At 37.0% G+C, this 21,880-nt stretch overlaps 1 protein-coding gene across 5 annotated transcripts in view; it reads right to left on the bottom strand.

Moving 5' to 3' along the window:
• The window catches only part of NCKAP5 (NCK associated protein 5), a 1,002,432-nt gene that overhangs the window by 625,751 nt on the left and 354,801 nt on the right, over positions 1-21,880 (bottom strand). For all 5 annotated transcript variants that reach the window (XM_035305069.3, XM_078327941.1, XM_035305072.3 and 2 more), the window contains one exon: positions 18,327-18,400. In XM_035305069.3, coding sequence (XP_035160960.3) covers positions 18,327-18,400 — 74 coding nt within the window. The remainder of the gene's footprint in view (positions 1-18,326; positions 18,401-21,880) is intronic.

Raw genomic sequence — 21,880 nt, 5'->3', positions numbered from 1 at the left:
GACCTAGCCCTCCAGCCAAACTAGTTAATTAATATCTGTGCTCATTTTCCTCATTTGCAAAATGGGAAGATGAAATCTCATAAAAGTGATGATTAAATGACTCAATACTTGTGAAGTGCTTATAACAGTACCGTCATATAATAATAAAGTATTATTATTTCTTTTTAACTTTTGCACATGCCATCCTGTTCTTCAGAGCCAAAAGCAGAGATGAGGGCAAAATCCAAAGTGGGTAATCTTAGGAATGCTGACCTGGACACAGTAGGGATGCCTACAACAGATATTCTTGAGAAAAGACCCATAACCAAATGAATGAGATCAAAGATGCTAGGATTTACTTGTAAGTAATATTGATCCAGAAGGCATGAAACAAGCCATCAGCTGAGGGATGATTATTTTTAACAGGTACTGAAAGATAAGGGGGATAAAGACAACTAAACTGAAAACAAGACTTTTGTAATGTGAAGATCAGAGGATGAATTTAGGGTGTGGTCATATAACATGGATGCCATCAGTGGAAGATGTAGAATAGGGCTGTCATGTAGCATACATATTTGGGTAAAACAGTATATGAATGAATCCTTTGTAACCTGTGGTTCAGAAGGCTTGCACCAGGCTAAATAGGAGGAGTTCAAGTAAATGACTCCCACTAGAAAGAGCTAAAGCAACAGTTAAAGAAAAGAAATGAGAGCAGAGTGAAAGTCAACCCAATAATTATGTAGAAACATAGCTAGTGGTAGACTCGTGACATTGCTTGTTCCTAACAGAACTCCTGTTTCCTTAGTACTGGCACCAATGAGATTGCTCTGAATCCATGACCATCCACATGTATTAAAACAATCCTTGACTGTTAGACACCAAGGGGATGCCAAGATAAACAGACATGATTTCCCTCTTCCAGGGGCTGATCGTTTACTAAAGGAGACATAGGGTATTGTAAGATAAATCAGAATGAAGTAAGTTTCATACTGAACATGCATACAGAATATATGGGAGTACAGGAGGAGGAGAGGTTTGTTTTTAATATGGAATTTGGGAATACATTTTGGTGGAGACGACATTTTAAATGAGATTTTAAAGAAGAGGAAAGGATGAAAATAGAGACAATGAATAAGATAACATAATATCATGAACAGACAGGAAAATGGGTAAGACTGATCATTTGAAGGAGGTAGAGGAGAAATAAGTTTTTTTAGAAAAGAAGTTTTGTTGTTTTTTTCATCCCCAATAATTCAGCAGCACACATTAGACTATCTCATGCTATAATTTGTATGTATTTTTATCATTCTACATATTCTATATAATTCTAAAATTCTATAATTTTATATTTATGACTCCCTGTTAATTACCCAAAACATTAACTATAATTTTTAAATGGCTACTTGATTTTAATTTTATTTCTGTAATCTTTAAAGGTAATGTATACAGTTTATATTTTTCTAGATGGTAACAAACTCAAAAGATAATAAAGCTGAAAAGGAATTTTTTTTTTTAAACGATGGAGTCTCGAGCTGTTGCCCAGGCTGGAGTGGAATGGCATGATCTCAGCTCACTGCAACCTCCGCCTCCTGGGCTCAAGTGATTCTTCTGCCTCAGCCTCCCAAGTAGTTGGGATTACAGGCATCTGCCACCATGCCCAGCTAATTTTTGTATTTTTAGTAGAGGCATGATTTCACCATGCTGGCCAGGCTGGTCTCTAATTCCTGACCTCATGATCTGCCCACCTCGGCCTCCCAAAGTGCTGGGATGACAGGTTTGAGCCACTGTGCCCAGCCCTGAAAAGGAATTTTAAGTTAAATTTTTGCTTTATAGATAAAGAATCCAGTGATCTTTATATGAGTTTACTCATAATTGCAGAGTGGCAGACTTGTGAACCTGTAGAACTCATATCCTAATACTGAATGTGTATGTTACTCTAAAAGATAAAATAATCAAGCAAACAACAAAAATAAGGCCAGGGCTACTCTTGTGGTTATTCTGTGAGTATTCTTGTGTCAGAAGCATGGTGAATGATGCCTATAAGATTGTATATATATAAAAAAGATTGTATATAATATAAATCGAATAAACAGGATTATTTACTAAACCCTAAACTGTTTCATTGAGAAGTTACCGATTCAAGTTTGTGTGTGTTTAGGACAAATAAAAGAAGTGCTACCACATAGAGTAGGGATTAAGTTGATGGGGCTTATCACCCAACAAGAGGTGGAAGAAATTGGAAATAAAAATAGATTTTAAATGGCTTATATGAATTAATGACCGGCCCACCACAATTAATAAAAGAAAACTAGTACGTGTGGGTCATGTTATGCATGTTCAAAGTTGACATCAAAGAAGCCCTTGCTTTGCCAACTCTGCCAAAGACAGATGGCACATGGCCATGATGCACCATGATAATTCTTGCTTCCATTTGTGAAAATCTCCAAAGGCTGTGTTTTGGAAGTCATGAGAAACTGCTAGGTTACTGGGTTGTGAATAGAAAATGGACATCCAAGGAATCAAACTATCTGTATATTAACCAACACAACTATATCTAACATTTTATGCCCAAACAGGAGCATAAGGAACATTTTCACATTCTCACTTTACATGAGGACTCAGGACTTTGAAATCCCATGAGAAAGTTTTCGTAAGGGTTTATCCACACTTTCTTTGGTTTGCTCAGATGAAAAGCAGGAAACCTTCCAGACATCCTGAACCTCTGAACTTTTTGTGGATTGCCCATCAACATAGGCAAACATCCATGCAGCAATTCAAAAATCTCTTCTTACTGCATTATAAGCATGTCCCTGCATTATTTATATATCAAAAGCCTGCCCATTCCCAACCCACAGTGGAATGTGAGCCTAATTGCATGTTCCTTTGGGATAGAATCTCACCAGACCAGAAGTGTCAGAAGCCCTCTATCACATAACCAAAATGGTCTTCCCAAGATACCCTAAAAGGACCCCTTCAGAATACTTCCTGCTGACAAGTGAATCGCTTTTTGCCTTTCACCCAATCTCAGCTAATGCTTTCTCTGTGAAAACGTCACAGACCACATCTGACAGTGGTCCAGCTAATTAATATACTCTAATGTCTAGCAAGCATTTGACAAGAAAAATAATCTATATTGTATTTATTGCAAAATCTTCACCAATGCGACAAAGATGAATGTAAACTTTACATAATCATTTTTCATTTGTTATCCAAAGTTGAAAGTGATTTTCAAATGCTAACTTTAAAATTATGAGGGAGATAATAGTTCTGCTTTAAAACTGCCTGGCAATGGAATTTCTATAGTATAATGGTTTAGCAATGAGCTAGAAAAATAAACTCTTTTGCTAATGTAGTAAATGCGCCAGAAATAAACCTCTCAGGGATTTGGGTGGTGGGGCAGGGTGAGGGAGGGGCACACAAAGGGGATGGTGGAATTAGATTTCTGAAACTGATCTGAAAATGATCTGAAACTCTTAGCATAATATATCTTTAAAAAGTGATGTCTTCTTTTATAAAATGCACATACCACCATCACAACATGGGAGAAACTTGAAGAATCTTAATGTGTACCACGGCAAACACTTATGGTGCCCAACTCAGTCTACAGGAGGACAACTAATCATTCAATTCACTTTGGCTGTGGCTGTGCTCCAGATACGTATTTTCTCATGAGCTTTGTTTCTTCATTCTGGAACCATCCTGCCCAATATTCCTTAACATTGAAATTATAAATATTCAATTAATAATTATTCACTTAACTGATTAGCTGAAACTCATGTCCTTCCTTCTAAAGGCCATGAGTAATCCTCTAATAAAAGGTCAGGAATGATCTAATTTACTTGTTATTATTAATTCCGCTCTGACTTCTTAACCACAAATAAAGTCTTGACACTGGAAAAAGAAAGATCCAAAACAGGACAAGGCAATTAAAAAGTGGGTGGAGAAAGTATAGGAGTGGTGGAGAAAAAAGAAAGGAATGGATTTTCTAAATTTAAAACACTCTTTGCCCTTTCCTGAAATAATGACTTATATTCTTTGAGTTCACAAGAGAGTAATTGGATATGCATGATGCAATGCTGGAATTTTAGGTATTTTGCCTAAAGGTTATTAACAATTAGTACCACTAGGGGAAAAATCATAAAGTAAGTTAGAATAACAACCCTCTCTCAAAGTATAATTAAAACTGGACTTGTAATCTGGTCATAATAAAATACATTATGTTTATATTGGAGCCTCGCATGTGAAGAGGAAAACTGACAAACTAGAATATGTCTAATAGGTGGCCATGACCAAATGAAGTCTGAAAAACAAGTTGTATGAGGACCAATGAAGGAACCCACATTGCTTCCTTTGAAGAAGTAAGACTGAGAAAAAAAAACATGAAAAAAATACCTTTAGATAAATCCTTTAACAGGGATGGTACACACAACAGGGAGTAGATGTTGTAAGTGGAGCTACTGATGGCAGTATTAGCACCAAAGGGTGAAAGCAGAGGTTGATTTATTCAATATGAAGGGGTGTCTAATCTCTTCCTATCCAATGTAGCAGAATCCACTCCACACTATATCTGAAAGATGATCACTTTGCTTTGACAGTTGCGGTGGTACAGGACTCACTATTTCAAGAATGCCCGCCTCAGGATGGTAGTAAGTGTTAGAACTTCCCTTTCTAGTTCTGAATTTCTTCTCCACAAGACAACTCATTCCATTTTCAAACAATTATTATATCTATCCATCCCTTACTTTTCTATTTGTCAAGCAAAACATCTCCAATTCCTTGCATATTATTTCAGTATTCTGAACCTTGTACCATTTTAGTCACCAGCCTTGTGGATACTCTGGATTGTAGTGTCTGTAACTGACAACTAAGTTAAATGCTCTTAATATGGTCTAACCAGCAACTGACCCTGTCCATATTTCTATTTTCCAAAGCAGAGAAACAAGAAAATTAATTAGCCAATATAACTTAATAAATCCAGGTAAATACATATTTGGCTTTTAATCAGCCAGGAAGTCTAGACAATCAGTCAGGAATTTCTAGACAATATTGATGAGAAAGCATCAGACAATGCAATTGTTTAATTGCTGACAAATATTAATTTCCCTGTTCAAGAAAATCAATGTGTATTAGCTAAACATCTGTTATGTTCAACCCCATGCTTGTCACCATTTGATGTTTAACAGAAGTGTAAGGCCAGGTACCCACAATATTTGTTGAGTCAATACTAAGGTACATGAAATACTTTTAGAGTTTTTACAAGATGTACATCATTATGTATACTAATGTGAAATAGTCTCAAGATCATCAGGGAAGACTAGGCCCAGGTGGGTTGAATGCATGTGAGGAGGTAGGGAGGCAGGAAAATTGAAGGACGTTTAGGGCTTGTCTATTTGGACTGGAGAGAAAGGCCACAAAGGAGTGTGTGTGTAGAAATAATGAGTAATAAAGGAGGTCAAGGTTGGTAGGGACATGTGTGTGGTTACAAATAGAAATATTTGGATTTGCACCATAACATTTCTGTTACAACTTCCTTTCTCCCATTCTAAACATGCTTGGTTTTACAGAATTGCAGGACTCAGATTTCCATGGGTATTAGTTTGACAAACTGACCCCTGATGAGATGCTATGAGGAGTTAAAAGTGATGCTAGAATTCTCCTCAAGTGGTAATGGCAAATTTCAGGGATAACTTCTGGATAACCAATTTTTTTAAATTCTGAACATGGGAATTTCAGTCCATCCAGCAGGAGAAATATTTTTTGAAAGATGTGACTTTTGGTGCATTTCAAATTATAACATCTTGGGGACAAATGGTCCCAAAAGCAAAAGTCCTAAATGTGAACATCTGGTCCAACTCTAAGAACTTTTGCTCAGTTGTGACATCAAAGAATTTCTATTTTATAGTGGCCTTCTGTAACTGACCCCATCCATATTTCTAATTCCAAAGCAGAGAAACAAGAAAATCAATTTGCCAATATAACCGAATAAATTCATGTAAATACATACTTGGTTTTCAATTTGCCAGGGAGTCTCAATTTCTAGAGAATATTGAAGAGACAGCATCAGACAACGCAATTTCCCTTAATGGGGACCATAACCTCATAACCTCAGAGTTGCTGATTTTTTTTTAATATTGTACAATTAACTTATTTATTTATTTATTTATTTTTTGCAACATGTTGTGCTTATAGCTTCTGTGGAAACTTAAACATTATTCAATAGAACAATTTCCTGGAAAATCTTTTGAAAGTAGTCTCAGCCTCTGACCTTGCTCTGGTGCCCTGGGTCTGCCAGCATGCTGTTTCATTACCTCTGGAAGGTTTGGTGCCAAGAGACAGTCCAAGAGTTAGAGTATAACGAAAGCTAGGTTCATAAAATAATTAGTATCTGCCTTCATTAAAGGAGGGAAACTGCCACTTCCAACTCTCGGTAATTTGATGTATCTATCACTTCTCTTCTATTTTCATCATTCAACCCTTCAACTGGCCTACTTAGATGATGGGTAAAATTATAGATTGTTACCTTTTAAGAAATAACTGCTGAAGTCATTTCTTTCAAACCGTTCTCATTACCAATGGGAAACTCAGGCCCAGAATGCCTAAATGACTTTTGCAAAACCACAGAGTAAGTAGCAGAGTCAGAGCTTAAAAACTCCATGTTGGGCTGGGTGCGGTGGCTGAAGCCTGTAATCCCAGCACTTTGGGAGGCCGAGGTGGGTGGATCATGAGGTCAAGAAATTGAGACCATCCTGGTCAACGTGGTGAAACCCCATCTCTACTAAAAATACAAAAAATTAGCTGGGCATGGTGGTGCGTGCCTGTAATCCCAGCTACTCAGGAGGCTGAGGCAGGAGAATTGCCTGAACCCAGGAGGTGGAGGTTGCGGTGAGCCGAGATCATGCCATTGCACTTCAGCCTGGGTAACAAGAGCAAAATTCTGTCTCAAAAAAAAAAACAACAACTCCATGTTGCAGAAGATGAACCAGGGATGATATTTTTAAAACTTAGCAATAGTATGACACAATCACCAAACATTTAGAATAGAGCTTCTGACTGTACTTGTGTGCCATTAAATACCAACTCCATATGGACTAGAGTGTATATCAGAAATATTTTAAGGGATAAAGAGAAAAAATGTGCCTCTTATTATCAAGTTATTTAAAGGAGCTAGGTAATAAAATAATTATAATTTATTTTTAGTGTTAGTTCTTCCCTTTTTCATCTTTTTGCTATTCTTTTCCATTGTCTTCCTTGCCACTAATTCTTTGAAAATTCACCCTCTGTTTGGCAGCCCAGGTCACTGTTATTTGTCCTAAGTTCCTATATTAGTCTATTCTTGTATTGTCATAAAAAACTACTTGAGGCCTGGCAAGGTGGCTCATGTGTGCAATCCTAACACTTTGGGAGGTCAAGGCAGGCAGATCACTTGAGTTCAGGAGTTCAAGACCAGCCTGGCCAACATGGTGAAACCCTATCTCTACTAAAGTACAAAAATTAGCCAGAAATCACTTCAACCCAGGAGGTGGAGGTTGCAGTGAGCCGAGATCGTGCCACTGCACTCCAGCCTGGGCAAAAGAGTGAGAGTCCATCTCAAAAAAAAAAAAAAAAACACACAAGAAAAACAAAAAACAAAAACCCAGCCCAAAAAACCTACTTGAGACTGAGTCATTTATACAGAAAAGACATTTAATTGATTCACAGTTCCATAGGCAGTACAGGAAGCATGGCTGGGGAGGCCTCAGGAAACTTACGATCATGGTGGAGGGCAAAGCAGGCACATCTTACATGGCCAGAGAAGAAGGAAGCAAGCGAAAGTGGAGGTGTCACACTTTTCAACCACCAGATCTCGTGAGAACTCACTCACTATCACGAGAACAGCAAGGGGGAAATCTGCTTTCATAATCCAGTCACCTCCCACTGGGCCCCTCCTCCAATCCTGGGGATTATAATTCCACATGAGATTTGGACAGGGACACAAATTCAAACCATATCAGTTTTATTCTGAATTCAAGTGTATATTGATCTTGCCAAAATTATCAAAACCTTCCCTGTAAATACTGCTTTTGAGCCTTTTAGGTTAAGCCCTGATTATGTTTATAAAAGCAACTTGACATATATGTTTACAATTGTTCTCTAACTTACTTATCCAAGTGAAAAAACACATACAATATTTTAGGCCTTGATTTTAATCATGAAACTTTAAAACTCTAAAATAGTCTCTTCATTGTGTTATTTCAAAATTATGAGACATCCTTTCATTACTTCTATTGATAAAGGGTTTGTAACTCAAAACTCATAATTGGTAGATCAGTGGAATAAAATTATGAGATAGAAATACACATTTGATTATTGTTGATACTGGTTAGAGCCTTTACTGTGACATGCAGTGACATCATCACAGAAAGGACAAACCCTAAAGCATCTTGCTTTATGGTTAAACACTTTATAATTAAACATTGCAATCTTTAAACTTTCTATTGGTATCCTGAAATTGTGTATCTCATTTAATATTTTCAAGCCACTGAGACAAATAACTTTCTGCCACGCTTGCTTGACTTTTTCTCTTGCATGTACTTACAGATAAAGGTGGTCTCATCCCTAATGAACATACGAGCCCACAGGAATTTCTTTTTTTTTTTGAGACAGGGTCTTGCTCTGTCACCCAGGCTGGAGTATAGCGGCAGGAACAAGGCTCACTGCAGCCTGAAACTCCTGGACTCAAGCCGTACTCCTACTTCCACCTCCCAAGTGGCTGAGACCACAGGAGCACTCACCACTCCCAGCTCATTTTTTGTAAAGACAGCATCTTAAATTCCTGGGTTCAAGCAGACTGTCCACCTCAGTCTCCCAAAGTGCTGTGATTACAGAGTGAGCCACTGTGCTTGGACAATTTCTCCTCTTATATCATCAACAATCCCTGTTAAGTCTTAAGAAAAGTGTTTGGAGCATCTATAATGTGCTAAGCCACTTAGGAACAAAGATATACAAAACACATCCCCAGTTTTTGTCTCTATGCTTTCAAGATGGGTGAAACTTGATGTTTGAAATTTCACGTTTTATGCTAAGCATGATGATAGATAATAGGACTGAGAAGATTCAGTCTTATAGGCCAAAGATGTGAAGCATACAAAACATGCCCTTATGAGACAATTAGGAAAACAAGTAAGCGTGATTGAGAGCAACTTGGTGGGAACTGATTCAGAGGCTCTTGCAGGTAAAAACAGTCTCTGTTACATGGTCACGTGTCAACAGGACACGGGATGGGAGGAAAGGAGAGCAGAGGGCTGAAACCAGAGCAACCCAGGGTCCAGGTGACAGATCTCTCCGATTAGTAAAATGTGATTAATGTGGTAGCACAGCACTGACAGCTGCAGTACCTTTAACTTTCTAGTTCAGGTTTTTACACCTGGTAAACATCTAGAATAATTGCCACAGAAAAATACTTCTATGACATTTAATCACTGAGCATTCAAGAGAAGGTAAAGCCTGGACAGCAAGTAAACCAGTCCCCATAAGGCATGGAGCCAGCCATAGAAGGCAAACGTCAACCCACCCTCCAAAAGACATTTGCATTCCCAGGCATGTTCTCAGCCCTGAGGTAGCTTAGAACATGGCTCTACCAATCACTTTTCATTTTCATTAACATATTTCTGATTCTTTGATTCAGGGAACCTTTCCATCCTTAGCTATTTGGATTATTTATGAGATCTGATTTATAATACAAAATTATACGGTGTACCATAGTTAAAACCTTGAAGGAAAGAATGCATTTTGTATTTTTTTTTTGGAGAGGTCCAAACACCCCTCTTCAGAGTTGGGGAGTGGAGGTAGGGTACTGTAACCTCCTCTCAGGCCTCTGAATATGGAGAAATTAAGAAGAATGGATGGGGTTAGGGGGAAGAGGTAGTAAGCAAACAAAGGACCTCTTTTTTAATCCAGAGTTACCCAACTGGGCAGAGATACAGTTATATCCTAACAATTCCTTTTTAAAAAACAAGTCATAAGTATACTCATGCCCTAACAAGTTAGTGAATTTTTCCCTTAAAATTAAAATTATATAGAAGATCACAGTAAATAACCCATTTCATTTCTCCTTCCCGATTAACAAAAAAAAGAGAGGCATTTTGTCACTTCTTACTGTGAGTGCACTTCAGCGTTAATACATGCATTTATGTCAAGGGGGTCATTTATACTGCTGCCTGCTGGAGTTTTCCTTCTTTCAACTTAGTAGGAAATATTTGTGATCTTTATTACCCCAAATAAATCTAAAAATGCTTTTGCTTGAGGCCCTTTATTTTAATTTCAGATAAATAAATCACATTAGGTTCCTGGCTGTCATATTAAGATAAGCATGGATCTAGAAATAACAAAAGTGTGTTTTAAGCTAAATGTCTTTAGATTAAATAGTGGTAAATTTCTCTGGGTGACCCCCAAATCATATTAATGTTGGAATATTTTTTGGTACTTTTGGAGTGTTTCTTGAAGAATGTAAACCTGTTTAAACTAGAAGTGGGGTTTTTAAATCATGCATGGTCCTACTTGTACAATATTATTCAAATCCAAGCTTCTTGTGGTGGCAGTATCTATCTTTAAAGTGGGGATATTTCCCTACTTACATTAGGGATCAATTTTATATCTTTGTTGGTTAATAATGACTCCATCTATACAGTGGTTTATTCATTGACTAAAAAGAATTATAGTCCTGAATTTCTCATCATCCTCTGTACTGTTAGAGCATAAAGTCTCAAAGACAATTCAAATTCAATGTATTCCATTACTGACTCTTCATCAGCCCTTACTCCAATTCTGCTCCTACTCAAGCCTTGGTTCAAAATGCCACCTCCTCTGGGATGTCTTCTTTGGACTTCTGAAGAACAGAGTGTCCGAATATGTGTTTTATATAACCCCCTTCATCCCTCAAAGCTCCAGTGGAATAATCTTGATAAATGTGAAAATTTTAGAGTGAAGAGGAAGAGATAAACTCCCAAGGTTAGGACCTAAATATATGTTTCATGATGGATTAAATAACAGTGGGCAGATGTGACAAGAAACAGGAAATCACAAATATACAGTGAGTATAGAGTTTTACCCTGACCTTTTTTGTCTCTCCTTGCCCCAGAAAACCTGGATTCAAATTGTAGGCACCCCCTAATTAGATACATGCCTATCACATACAGGTCACCTAAGTAAACTGTAATGAGGATTGATCCTAAGATGCAAGGTCAGATCTTCTGGGTGATCTGGTTCAGTCAAACTAGATGTCTTTCTGGATTTAGTTCTACTAAACCCTGTTGTTGCTTGAAAAGGGTTCTTGGAAGACAGTGATGTTATTTCATCACAGGCTTCATGGCTAGGAGAAGCAGCCTGAACACTCCCTTGCTTCTCTAAAGTAGGACTAGCAGTCTATAATAAGTACCCTTTGGTAGATAGCTTATCCCATAGCTTTCCCTACCTCTGCTCATGAATGACATAACCATTAAAGCATGTAGCAATACCCAATTTCCAGAGCCCTGGTTTCATCTCCCGTGTGCTGGGCAGCGGGCATAGCTGAGAGGCCAAACTCTTACCTTGGCAGGGTCTGGGACTATCTGCATCTCTGAAACAACTCCTGGTGCGTAACTGGGGAGTGACATTGATGGGTTTCCAGGGTGGCTCTGGGACCTGCACTTGGCTGAGAATACAGCTATGACTTAGAAATTCATTCCAAGAGTTGAGAACAGGGGAAGATAATGTGAGACTCACTAGCCCTGGTCTCCTTTGACCTCAGCAGCGTGAGTCAGGGATGCAGAACAGGAAACCATGTGCTGTTATTGAGTTGGGCATAGCGTGATGTTTTGCTTTCAGAGCTTTTACTGCCATTACAGCGCACTGAGCTCTCTCTTTGTTTGCTACACATTCTTTCCCCAAGAGACAGCCTCTTTTTCTCTTGAGGGATTTAAAAAACAAATCATAGTTCTTAGTTTAGTCAGTGTCCACCATCAAGAATTCATGCAGAGCAATTTTACTTGTCACCAATTAAGAGCTCCCAGTGGAGGTCTACGATTACAGTGAAGGCAACCTGTTTAACACTTGGCATCTCCTTAGTCTACATAAATTAACCCCATGAGGATAGAGGCATGCTAATTCTTAAGATGCCTGGATGATAGGATTCTAAGATCCAGGATACACAGGAGGTACAGCTTCAAGAGGCTTTGGGCCTGACTCTGATCGGGGCATGTCTGCTTTTGATTCATATGTTATTTTACAACTACAAGATAATTTTAGATAACATTTTAGCAAAGAATACTTCTTTCTCAATGATAGAATAATGGCATGTGGCCTCCCAGAAAGCAATTTGTCTCCCAATTTAGAGCTGGAAGGAACTTTAGAGGCACCAAGGCCATTAACCTCTAGCTGCAAATGTAGAAATATATCAAAATTATGGAGAACATGAATGAGTATTTTGAGCATTGGTCATTTTATTTCAATGTTCACTCTACTTAGTTAAGAAATATTTGAATCATAAGTAGAATGAAAGCAAAGTTTCTACCCATTTCTTTTCTTAGAATAAGAATCACATGGAAGCCAGAAAAGAAAGGTAAAATTCGTGTAGCCTGGGGAGAAATGCCAAATGTGGGTGAAGGGGAGAAGAAAAGCAAAACACACTGCCATGTGTGTACCTACGCAACTGTCTTGCATGCTATGCTCATGTACCCCAAAACCTAAAATCCAATAAAAAATTAAAAAAAAAAAAAAAAGAAAATAATTCAACAGAAAGAAAAAAAAAAAAAAAAAGAAAGGTAAAATTCCATTTAAAAAATTTTGAATATGTAAAAGTAGTCATCTTTTTTTTGCTAAAAAGGATGAGCCTTAGAGAATATTCTTCTAATCAGGGACCTATACATGCTTTAAAATTAAGTCTCTTACTCCCCCTGGTGATTTAGGAGACCATCATCTCCCCAGCCTTGGGAAGTGGGAGTTAAGTGCTTTACTTGGGCAAACAGTTTGTAATCTGTAGTTTCAATTCTAGGAAGTTGATATTGAGACTTGGTCTTTCCCTCAGAAAATTAGTGACGAACTTGGGATTGGGGTTTCTACAGGTTTACTTTCCCCTTTTACCAACAACTCAGATTCCTCATACTGCTAGATGCCCTTAAGTCATCCAGCCCAGTACCAGGGAAGCAGGTGGTACAAGCCATATGTATTATATATTAGGATAGCAGTTAGATACATCACCACTTCCCTAGATATGTTCCTTGCAACCTTAGAGTAGACACGCTAAGGAAGATAGGATTTGGAGTTCTATTTTTAAAGTAAAAATGATATTTTATATCCAATATTTTCACATACATAGCACATGTTAGCAGGATTAATGGCTCTGAGAAGTTCTATAATTAAAACAAAATGTTTATAACTTGGTTTTCCCTAAAATGTTTTAAATTTATTTGACCATGGAGTACCTTCATTTTTCTTAGAGTATCTATGACATAGTGACACAGGGTATTGGTGTTTCTTAGAATATACTCAGGAAAATGCTTGCATAGATTATTTAGATCACTGTTGCTCGAGTGGCAGAGGGGATGATTCTGTCCCTTAGGGACCCTTGGAATATGCCTGGAGATGTGTTTGGTTGACACAACTAAGGGATACTACTGGCAGGTGGTGTAAAAGCCAGGGATTATCCTAAATATCCTCCAATATGATGAAGACTTGTCTGGCCCCAAATGTCGACAGTGGCTTGGATGAGAAACCCTTGTGCAGATACAGCTTGTTTAAATGAGACACAGGTGATCTGGAATCTCTGGTTGGTACCTGGCACTCTGCATTCAGCTGATTTTGTCATTTGATTTTGACCATGCAGACCTACTTGCTCATTCTTCATTACCTTACAGGCTTTTGATAATACTGTCACCAACTGAACTTATGAACATTTGAAATAAAACAAAGATGATAACAGTTCTTTCCTGAAACAAACCCCTCCTTGTCTGGGGATCAGACGAACTGCCTTTGTAAAACAAATTAGCCACAAGATTAGAAATTATGGCTCAGGAGTCATGCAGCCAGAGGCTACAAGATTCCTAACCTCCCCAGATGCTCCCATGGATAACATCATTATGGTAAAATGAAAAATTGGCATTTGGGGTGGTTTTCAGACCTGCATCCTGATGGATCACCTGGCACCACCCAGAGCTATTGAACTGGCTCATCAGATCTTGCAGCCCCTGCAACCCAGGAACCAACTCAGCACAAGAGGACAGATCCGACTCCCTATGATTTCATCCTGACACAACCAATAGGCATTCCCCATTCTCTAACCACCCGACTCTCTGCCGCCCACCAAACTATCTTTTAAAAACTCTGGCCTCTGAATCTTTGGAGAGGCTGATTTGGGTAGTAATAAAACTCCAGTCACCCATTAAAACAAAAAGAAAAAGTATCTGAAATAACTACTTTGACATTATCTAGTTGAACTACTGGCAACTTGTTAGATTGTTACAATAGTCATTTCTACTCATATCTTCTTTAAAGCTTTCTATGATGCAAGTATTATGCAGCTGTATTATTGTATAATATTTAATATTATGATAGTATATTTTGATAATGTGTTATCAAAAATAACGTATTTTATAAATGTAAGATAATATTCTAGATACTGTTTCATAGTATCAGTGCTCAGTAATCTTAAATACTAGCTATATGAATACCTTCTTTTCACAGATAAGAAAACTCCACATCAGAGATGTTACCATGCAGCCAGTTTATGCAGGCCACACGAGAGTCCAAGTCCCCAAAACCTCCAGTCCAGTCTTCTTGCTATTGTATAGTATTATGCTGCTTTCACTTTTTCATACATAATTTTACATTTGTGGCTTGAAAGTAATTTCATAAGCATTCATGAATTCAATTTGTATTTTTCAACTGTTCATTCTAAACACTTAATATGAGGCTGCAAATGGATAAAGTTTTTCATCACATATTAGGAGACATTTTCAGCACTTTTTACTTATGTTTCTTGTCAGTCACAAATATATTTAGCTAAATCAGAAATAGTAACAAATGGTGTAAAAAGAAGTTCTTTTTCTCCTAGAACTAACTTTTCACATTAGAACAAATAAAGGTACAGGAAATTATGGTTCCATTTCAACCTGAACTAGTATACAGACTGTCTGTGTGTGTGTGTTTATGTGTGTGTGTTTTAAATCAAGCAGAGAGATACAGAACAGATCAAACCCACCCTGACTTATACTCAAGCCTTAGATTAAGTTCTAGATTGACTCTATTCTCTTCTCTAGATGAATTCTCAGTTTTCCTCTTTAGGAAAGATTTGTTGCTATCAAAAATACAATTGAGCTAAAGGACTACTCATTGCTAGACAGTTATTTATGAACTCCACAAATCCCTTTGCAACTTGAAAACCCAGAAATAGATTATAGGCCTATTTCAGTAGAATATTAGACCCGAAAATAACCAGTTATCTCAAGAGCGTTATTGCAATATATTTTTGTGTCACAGCAGGTGGTTATGCGCTAAGAACCAACTAAAGTCGGTTAAAGACTAGCAACCCCCTCCATGAAGAAAAGGAAACTTTTTAATCTTTGTGCCTAATCTTATATTATTTATTTAACTCTCGTCATTCACCAAGCGGCGACAAGAGTATGCCTTGTTTGAACCAAGCTTTTGATCAGTCCTCACAGATGGTAGCCATAAATTAATCCCGACCACAATTAGTATTGGAAGATCTAGATATTCAGAACTTGTCTCTAAGTTATAAGTTAGCTCAAGTATAAATGGAAGGCCATCAGTTAACATTAGCAACAATGACAAATAGCTGACTCCATGATAATTGTAGCAGCCACAAATCAAAGGCATATAAAATCAGAGAATGAGCTTATACTGATTTATGGGAGCATTTGTTTAACTTCAGGCAATCTGGTTGTGCTTGTGTACATGACATGCTATTCCCATAATCCTCTGTATATCATAGATTATATTCTAACTTATGAATAAGTATTTAGAAATTTAATCATAACCAGAAAGGATTTCCTACACTGTTTACTGTCATCTACATGTCCTTTTCTAAAAACAATTTGGCTACAGTTGTTGTTATGATGTTGTAATAACCGTCATAAAGCCTGTCACTTTAAGTCAGTGAAGACAGGATCTGCTTGTAAAAATATAATCATTTTTTTTTCATGATTCAATAAATAGTATATAAATCTGCTGTTATTGGGGTTCATTCTTTCAATACCACCCATTTCCATGGTCTCACTGGAATTATTCTGACTATCCAAGTGTCATTACTGCCTTCTATTGTTATGCAAATGGAGCATTTTTATTAGATCCTCTGACACTATATATAAGGCTTTGCTTCCTCAGCAGTAATAATTTCATTTCTGAAGGAAAATGAAAGTAACTGTACACAAATTCTAAGATCTCACTTTATGCTAACTTCATGCCTGAAATGGAATTTTAATTTAATCATATCTGAGAAGACCTAGGTTTTCATTAGCTACCTCAAGAAAATATAAAAAATAGCCCTTTCCATGCAAGGTTGTTTTGGTTCAAAGAGCCCATGAAACCATATTCATCTATAATAATGCATGTAAGATACACTTACTAAACAAATTAAACTCTAGATTTCTTTCATCAGATGGTATTCACTATTTTTTGTTAATTTTTCTTTTGGAAGATGGGAAAAATAAAATATTCTATATAAATAATTGAAATTAAACATTATATCAGTTATACAGTTTTAAAAATATACTTTCCAAGAGATCTATGGAAGATATAATTAAAAGGATACAACCATACATATATTATTGTTGATTTTATTAATACATTGGTTCATAAGAGAAAACTATCAGAGCCAGATTATAGTTCTCAGAAACAAATCTAGCAAATATTGCATCAATTACATAAAATTAACTGGTGTGTCCATTAATGTCAAACAGACTTTATTGAACTTTTATTATATCCTACCAGCAGTTTTTCGGTGTACAGAAATAGAATATTTTCTATTACTACCATCAGAGGTCTTTCCTCCAGTAGAAATATGAATATAAGAACATAACGAATTAAAATATATAGCACTTTACCCAAGACCTAGAACTACTGAAAGTAGAGAAATTTCAAAGTTATTAGAATTTTTACATTGGTACAAGAAGAAGAGGCAACCAGCCTGGTAAGGAACCCTGTGGTGATGGATTTGGATGAGGTCTAGCGAGACAACAAGAGTGTTAGTAAATATCCACCTGCCATCTCTGTGTACAGAGAGAGCACTCTCCCCCATGCTACAAGGAGATAAAAAGAAATAAAGGGGCCAGGCGCAGTGGCTCACACCCATAATCCCAGCACTTTGGGAGGCTGAGGCAGGCGGATCACCTGAGGTCAGGAGTTCGAGACCAGCCTGGCCAATATGATGAAACCCCATCTCTACCAAAAATACAAAAAAATTAGCCAGGCATGGTGGCAGGCACCTGTAATCCTAGCTATATGGGAGGCTGAGGCAGGAGAATTGCTTGAACCTGGGAGGAGGAGGTTGTGGTGAGCCAAGATTGTGCCATTGCACTCCAGCCTGGGCAGCAGGAGTATAGTTCTGTCTCAAAAAAAAAAGGGGGGGGGGGGGAAGAAAGAAAGCCTTTAGGGGCTTGCTGAGGGTTGGTGAGACGAACAAAGACAGAAAGGACTTTAGGAGCTTATTGACGGTTGGTGACATAAATGTACTTAATGAAACAATTTTGGTACAATGTAAGGCATCATGTAATTAAGCACCAGCATATTTATTTAAAAAGTAAAAGCTACAGGAGCTTCAAAAAAGAAATTCAAGTTCTATAGTAGCATCTATAAAACACATAACGACATGTCCCCAAAAAGCTAAATAATATTACAACCATCTTTGCCAATCTCAATTCCTAAGAGTCCCCAAGGAAAGAATAACTTGGGAATATGACTTCTGTGATATTAACCTACCATTTCCAATATGCATGCAGAAATATTCTCAGACACTTTCCTTACCTAGTGTCAGAACTCTCCATGTAGAATAAAAACTAAATATTGGATAACTGTACAATGGCATTATTAAAATATTCTTCTTTAATATGAAGAGAAGCAGGACTTTTAAGTAGCAATGTTTTACTTTTTAACTAGAGAAAAACAAATATATCTTGAAGCAAGAAAAGATCAAAGAATTTGGGTTCTAGTTTCCACATTACAACTTTGCCATTCCAAGACAATAGTGTCTCAGAATCTAAGAATTTTTAGCTAGACAAGGACTTAGTATATACCCTGTAGTCTAACTAAAATATTTCAGATCAGCAAAGCTACAGAGGATGTTACCTGAGCAAACAAATAAGAACATGAGTTGAACTCACCTCCAGAGACTCCTGTGTTGCTCCTCAAGCTGAGTCAGCAGATGCTCAATGTATTTATTGGAGTCCATGTACTCCTGCATGAGCAGACAAAGACAGATGAAACCTCACAACAACAGTCCCCACCATCCTAAGACTCTGTCCTTATCTCTACAGGGAGTATTTTTGACAAGATAATCCCTAGTTCCCTTCTGGTTTTAGGATTCTCTGCTTCTATGACTTACAATCATATGTAAATAATATTTTTCTCACATTCTGTGATAGTTTTGCAAACAAATCACAGAAGAGAACTGGAGTTATACTGATTCAGCATTATAATCCTCTTATTCACAAAAAAAAGGCCTAAATTTCATAGTCATCTAAACTGGGGTCTGTGTTCTACTGCATATAAATGTTGCTGCCAATCATAGAAAAATAAAATAGACAAAACAGTTCTTGATTTTACTGGTCTTATGACAGTCACATTCCAGCAAAAACTAATGTTTTAAAACTATATATAATGTTTTATATAAATATAACATATCCTCATATTCATTGGGCACCTGTATACACTAATGGACATGTCCACTTTTCTTCAACTCCATATATACACAAAACAACACAGTTGCGTTTTTTTATTCTTAAACATAAATCTTTAGCTTCTAAAAAGACATGAAAGGCATGGTGTATTCTGCTCTATATAAATGTATATGTAAATTTATTTCTCTAAATCAAACTATTTTTATGAACATATCTGAAAAAATGAAGAATTCATGGGTCATATGAAAGTAAGCAAAAAAATCCATGGGTTATTACAATGGATTTAATTTGTGATTTCTGCCTATGAGGCTCATATGCACTGGGGTTTCAATTGCTAACCTGGAGCAAATGCAACATATACAAACTCTTTTATATTGTTTTGCTCTGAATCTGTTTTTTTTCCCCCGCTTTCTGTTTAGAGATCTAGCCTGCAGGCCTCTGCTTCTACCTTATAGTTGCCTTTGATGAAATAGTATACAATGATTTCAATGTTAAGGCACCTATGAAAGCTACTGTTCCATTTCTATAGATTTGAAATAAACTGGGATCTTTGATTGGCAGTGATATTTTTCTTTCAGAAATTTGGGTTTCTTATTAAACACTATACATAATGTATTGCTCTTATAGGAATATTCACTAGAAGGTGAGGGGCTGGAAGAAAGACAGGAGTTAATCCCATATAATGGAAAGGTCCCAGTCCTGAGTTTCTTTTGGTCCTGGATCTAGCCATGTGGCCTTGAAAAGCCTTTTTATCTTTCCAAAATGTTCGTTAGACTAGAGGGTATACTAAGTCCTTGTCTAGCGAAAAACTGTTTTGATTCTAAGATACTATAAATCTGTTATAGATAATTAGCTAAGAAGTTTTATGCTTATTGAATAAACATTTATTTTCAGGTGACTACTGAAATGAGTTATTTAAACAAGACAACTGGGAATGTTAAAAACAAAACAGAAATCTCTGCTACTGCAGGAAGTTGCAACATATGTGGTTATGCTTTTAAGTGTCCTGATTAAGGCTAAACCATGATTTAGAACACTTGACACTATCAAATACATGAATCCTCAAACATGTTCAGCCACAAAAAAATTAAATACATTTTTCCCAAGTAGAAATAAATGTACAGATGTTAAAGTTATTCATTTTATCTTCATTTAACAACTATTTTTAAATATCTGTTATATGCCAAGAACTGTTCTAAGTGTTGCAGATATGGTAATAACCAACAGAGGGAAAACCACTGCCCTCAAGGAGCTTACAGTCTATCCAAGGGGACATACTAAATAAATGAACAGATTGGTTTCATATGGGTTACATGCTATGAAGGAAATAAACAGGTGATAGGAAGGACTTTGGAAGGAGCAGCTATGTTGAGTGAAGTCTCTGGAAGAGGACTCTAAGCAAGTGATGTTTGCGCTAAGACTTGGAAGAGAAGGAAACCATGTAGAGAAAAGGGAGCCAGACACTGCAGGCAGCGAAAACACCATATGCAAAGGCCCCGAAATGTGCTGTTGGGGGAACAGAAGGAAGCCAGTGGGTGCTAGGAACAGGGACTCAGGGATACTGGGTCTAAAATGAAGTGGAGAGGTGGGCAGGACCAAATCATGTGCAAGCCTTAGAAAGCAGTTTGGATAAAAACCAATGGATTTGCCATTTTGTTCATTCTGATTATCTCAAGTCAGAGATTGAAGCTGAAAGGTGTAGTTATGACAAATATGACTTTAGTATCAAAGAGACTTAGGTTCAAATCCTGGTTTTGATACTTACTAGCTATGTTTCCCTGGTCATATTACTGAAACTCTCTAAGCCTTAGTTTATTCATCTTTGTCAGAGGGATAAATGCTTCTTCATTCATGGAGGCGTTGTGTTGAACAAGAAATTTAAGTACGTACATAGCATCATGGCTGCCAAATAGTAAGCATGGCCTTTTTCAGAGCATTATATGCCTCTTTTCAAAAGGAAGATCACTTTACAAGGTGAAGACATTATTCATTTTCTTTTCTCTTGCCAAATTTCAAGATTTTTAAGTGTATAGATCTTAGGTTATACATACTAAATATTAGAATAGGCAGTTAGGCAGAGATTGATAATACTGATCTCTAATCATTGAATGTAGTTGTCACTGACTTGTGATTTAAAAGCTATTTCAAGTAAAAATACTAGCCACTTCCATGTAAACTAGCTTTACCCTATTTTCCATATAAATAACTATGATGACAAATCTTAAACCACTTAACAATGGGAAGCTAAGATTATGGATTCTTCATTCCTCTTTTCTGCTTTATTTTTTCTCTATGGCATTCTTACTTCCAACATTCAATATATTTTATGTATTTATTTAGATATTACCTCAATATAAGGCTAACACAAATGTATTGGAAAAAAATGACATGACTCTTACATGTATTTTTTTGTTAAGTGAAATTGTTTTAGCTCAACCTGAAAGAAAGAATTTAGGAGGTTCCTTCATACCTGTATGGTTTCTAGACCCTGAACTGGAAAAGTTAATTACCTCATGTGAAAACACTATCACAGGATTACTCCCAGGGGGAATTTTGTGGATCCCTTTGGGGATTAACTCCAAGAAAACAATGGAGGGTGGTAGCACAGGGGCTGGCAGCGGTTAAGAGGAACTACGATCATCGTAAGTAAAATGCAATAGGCACAGTGGCTAGAACAGCTTTGGGAGCAAGCACATACAGGAGGTTACTGTACAGAGACTCCAGTACCCCAGCAAGGCAGAAAGAAAAAAGTCCACATAGATTTCTTCAGAGTAAACTGAAAAAAATGCAACATGGAACCCATGAACAAGTACTGTAGGACAAGAGAGAGAAGATGATCCTTAATCATAAAAAAGGGTGTGAGTCTGAAAATTATTTACATAAGAAAGATATGAAAGCACAAAGACATTATTAAACTATAGTTACTAAGTTGATGAACATCCTATTCTACTGGTTTTCTTAGAATTACCAAACCCACCTTAGATACAATAAAGAGTGGAACTGACAATGAAAACATGCATATAGTCCTGAGGAAGATA

The sequence above is a fragment of the Callithrix jacchus genome, chromosome 6, assembly GCF_049354715.1.
Source record: "Callithrix jacchus isolate 240 chromosome 6, calJac240_pri, whole genome shotgun sequence".
In the NCBI taxonomy this organism is placed as follows: domain Eukaryota; kingdom Metazoa; phylum Chordata; class Mammalia; order Primates; family Cebidae; genus Callithrix; species Callithrix jacchus.
Note: the sequence above shows the minus strand (reverse complement) of the source record. Positions and strands in the feature narration are given on the sequence as shown.